Raw genomic sequence first — 3,382 nt, 5'->3', positions numbered from 1 at the left:
AAGTGATTTGCTTCACATAAAGATAGAAAAACAATTTTAAGTATTGTTTAATCACACAAAACGAAGAAATAAAAAGCAGTTAACTCTTGTTTCTTTCAAATGACTTTAAATAATTTACAACTGTTCAGAGGAGGAATGTTACTAAGTATTGTGAAAGAACTGAGACATGGTACACTTTTAAGGTACTTTAAGTACTCTGACTGAGTACTCTACCAAAGGGAGGAATAGTGAAAATGTACTCACCAGTTTTGATAACTGTTATATGTTTAGTTTACAATAAAATCTCACTATAAAACAGTTCATTATGGAATTTTACAAGTTATAATCTTATTTGTTAGGGTAAATGTATAATCACTGCAGACAAGAGGAAGTACCTCAAATGAGATCCATTTTTACCATAAAGTTTGAATGAAAAAGAAAATCAAAACTTACCGTTCCAGGGAGAAGCACACATATAAATCGGGTAAATGTGTAATGAATTTCAAAAGATAGTCAACAACTAATGTCTTCCATTGATGTGGCTGCGAAATGCCATTAAAATGTTGCATCATCAATCATTAAGGCTCTGAAATATATAAAATTAAGGGTCTATGAAACACATGCAGGAGTTCCCTGTAGACTAAAGAAGAAGTTAAGCAGTTTCTGTTAAATGTTGAAGGAATCTTGCAAGTTTCTGATGTATACGACTTCGTAGTCTTTAACATAGTACACGGTACAACTGTTGATCTAATATCACAAGAGCGGGACAGTTTGCCTATCAGTTGATCATTCTTGGTAAATGGTAACTGGAGCATGTTTCTATAACACTTTCCCCAGTCCAATGACCCCTTAAAGCACGTCTACGTTACATGTAAATGTCACACATCACCATTGGCACTTTTGGGGTTCAATGTCTTTCCCAGTGACACTTTGATATGTGGACAGCAGGGCCTGGAATTTGATATAAAGTACTGTAAATCAAATCATTTGGTGATTAGATTAGGACATATTTTATTTGTTAATTTATACCAATTTTTTGTTTGTTTGTTTAAAGGTTTGGCAAAAGAAAAACTTCAAACAGGACTGTAAAACACCCAACACTCATCCTGTGTTTTGGATTGTGAGGATTAAGAAAAGACAAAAGCGATGGAAAAAGAAAGAACCGGGCGAAAAGCTTCTTGTTTCAGCAGAGCAGCCAGAGGAATCAGGAGGACTCTTTCCAGGATTTGCAGAGTAGGGTCTCCCCCCCCTGGAGTCTACACTGCTTTGACTCCCAGATATCCCAGTCTGCAACTTTTATCTTTGCAGCTTCCCATTGAAGACCCTCCCAGGTTTCCTAATATCACAGAATATGTAACAGCCCCCAGAGATTGTCCACCTGATACTGATATTGATACTTATTCTGATATTGATTTTCTTAAAAGATGTGAGGAGAGTCCATCTATCACAAGTGGATTCTATGAAGGTAACTTGATCCAAATAGTTTGTGGCACCTTGAGTGATATTTCTGGCTGGGATTCTTCGTACATTAATGCCTGTGGCCTTTCTGGGGAGCAAAATCTTGAACCAAATCGTTTAACTACTCACTCACAGTCTGTTGATGCTGAATCCTCAGAATCCTCTCGAAGAAGAACCAAAGCTGAGTCAGGAGGTGACGTTGATGCTGAGGTGGAGCTGGAAGCAGCTGTTACAGCTGTGAGCTGCTCAGTCACAAACACCCTGCCACCCCATGCTCAGACCTGCTCCTCAAGTCCATCCTGGACTAAAGGACTCTCTGGATCTTTGCCTCGTTCTCACAGCTGCCCCTCACTGAGTCACATGACCTCTGCAGAGGATCAAACCTTAACCCGAGCACAGAGCTTACCTGATCTGCAGTTTAACAGCAGCTGTGAGCAGTTTACACCTGATATCACTGCTGATGAAGACCATGAAACCTACAGGTTCCAGTGCTCCAGTCCAGGTCTGTACCAATGCAGCGTGACAGGCCTGGTGTTCCACATGGAGGGAGAAGGGGACGTGGTCTACAGGACGGTCCCCTGGAACAGGAAGCTGCTGTCTCAGCATCACAAGCAGCCTGCAGGACCACTGTTTGACATCAAATGTGAGCAGCAGAGTGTGTGTCAGCTCCACCTCCCACACTGTGAGATCCGCTCCACAGGTGGAGCTGACTTCTTGTCTGTGGCTCACTTTGATGAAGAGGGCATGGAGTTGATCGTCCCTCATAAGATCACAGAAACTCACGTCATCATAAACATCACAGGATTCTCTGCTTTTGGTAACGTCAAAGATGAAGACTCACCCCCTGCCCCGGTCAGGGCACTGGTTCTGGTGTTCTACAAGCCTCCTGCTGATCCTGATCCTAGCTCTCTCCTCAATGTGATGTTGCTGCCGAGGAACGTGGCGTTCAGGGACGTGCTGCGCTACAGGAAGAAGTTAGATGTAAACGAGATCTACGTAGAAACGTCCCCACACTGTAAACTGCAGCCACAGCAGGACTACACTCTGTCAACCTGTCCTGAAGACGACTCAGTCCTGGTGGAACCAACAACAGCAGAGTTTGACTCTGACAACTATGACAACTACTTCCCATCATTCCAGGTGGCTTTAGAAAAAACCATGACACACCTGAAACTGTTTTTAAGAGACTCCAACAACTCTAACAGTGTCTGGGAGAGACGAGTTTGTCTTTCATCATCTGAGGTCCAGAGGTCCTGTGGACAGAGCGCTCTGAATCTGCCTCCAGACCAGAGACTGTTTGAGATACGAAGCAGTTTTATCATGGGGGTGTCAGGACCTGTCCTCAAATCTCTGATGGACAAACTGTTGCAGAAAACAGTGATGACTGACTCTGAAGTGGAGTCAGTGGATGTGAAAAGAAACAGAGGAGACAAAGCTCGTTGTGTTATCGACACAGTGAGGGGGAAAGGTGAAGCTGCGAGTTCAGAGATGATCGAGGCTCTCTGTGACCTCGACCCCTTCTTCTCTGAACACCTGGGACTGATGTGAAGCCGGATGAACAGCTTCAGTGCATGCATCCTGTGAAAGTTACCCAAGCTCAGTTTATAAAGCTCTGTCTGATCCAGGGAATTTCTAACTAAGTTTTTAAGGCAAATCAACAAGCAAAAGAAACTTAATAAACTGCTTTGGTTTGGAACAGTTGGATGAAGCTGGTCTTGACTTTTCTAATTGTTAAAATACTCAAGTTGACTTTGTTTCATCTATTTCTTGTTACAATAAAATTTCTGAAAAGTCATGATGCACTGAATCTATCTCTAGAAAAATACACGTGTTTCATTTAGCACATGCCTATAGATACTGTCTGGCTATTTCTACTATTTATTTTTTCCCCTTTAAAATCAATGTAAGGAAAATGCATGTAAGTAAATGTGTAAAATCTTGATTT

The 3,382-nt window shown here is 42.0% G+C and overlaps 1 protein-coding gene across 1 annotated transcript; it reads left to right on the top strand.

Annotated features, from left to right (window-relative positions):
- The first annotated feature begins 1,559 nt into the window (after window positions 1–1,559).
- LOC141807802 (caspase recruitment domain-containing protein 8-like) lies at window positions 1,560–2,985 on the top strand. The gene has a single exon (XM_074694015.1). The coding sequence runs from the start codon at window positions 1,798–1,800 to the stop codon at window positions 2,983–2,985; it is 1,188 nt and encodes a 395-aa protein (XP_074550116.1). The 5' UTR covers window positions 1,560–1,797.
- The last annotated feature ends 397 nt before the right edge of the window (window positions 2,986–3,382 follow it).

This window comes from Halichoeres trimaculatus, unplaced genomic scaffold (genome assembly GCF_033239565.1).
Source record: "Halichoeres trimaculatus isolate MK-OKI-2021-1 unplaced genomic scaffold, fHalTri1.1 fHalTri1_scaffold_18, whole genome shotgun sequence".
Classification (NCBI taxonomy): domain Eukaryota; kingdom Metazoa; phylum Chordata; class Actinopteri; order Labriformes; family Labridae; genus Halichoeres; species Halichoeres trimaculatus.
Note: the sequence above shows the minus strand (reverse complement) of the source record. Positions and strands in the feature narration are given on the sequence as shown.

Coding starts and splice junctions, on each gene's coding strand:
- LOC141807802 (XM_074694015.1), top strand. CDS start 1,798: ATGACCTCTGCAGAGGATCAAACCTTAACCCGAGCACAGAGCTTACCT.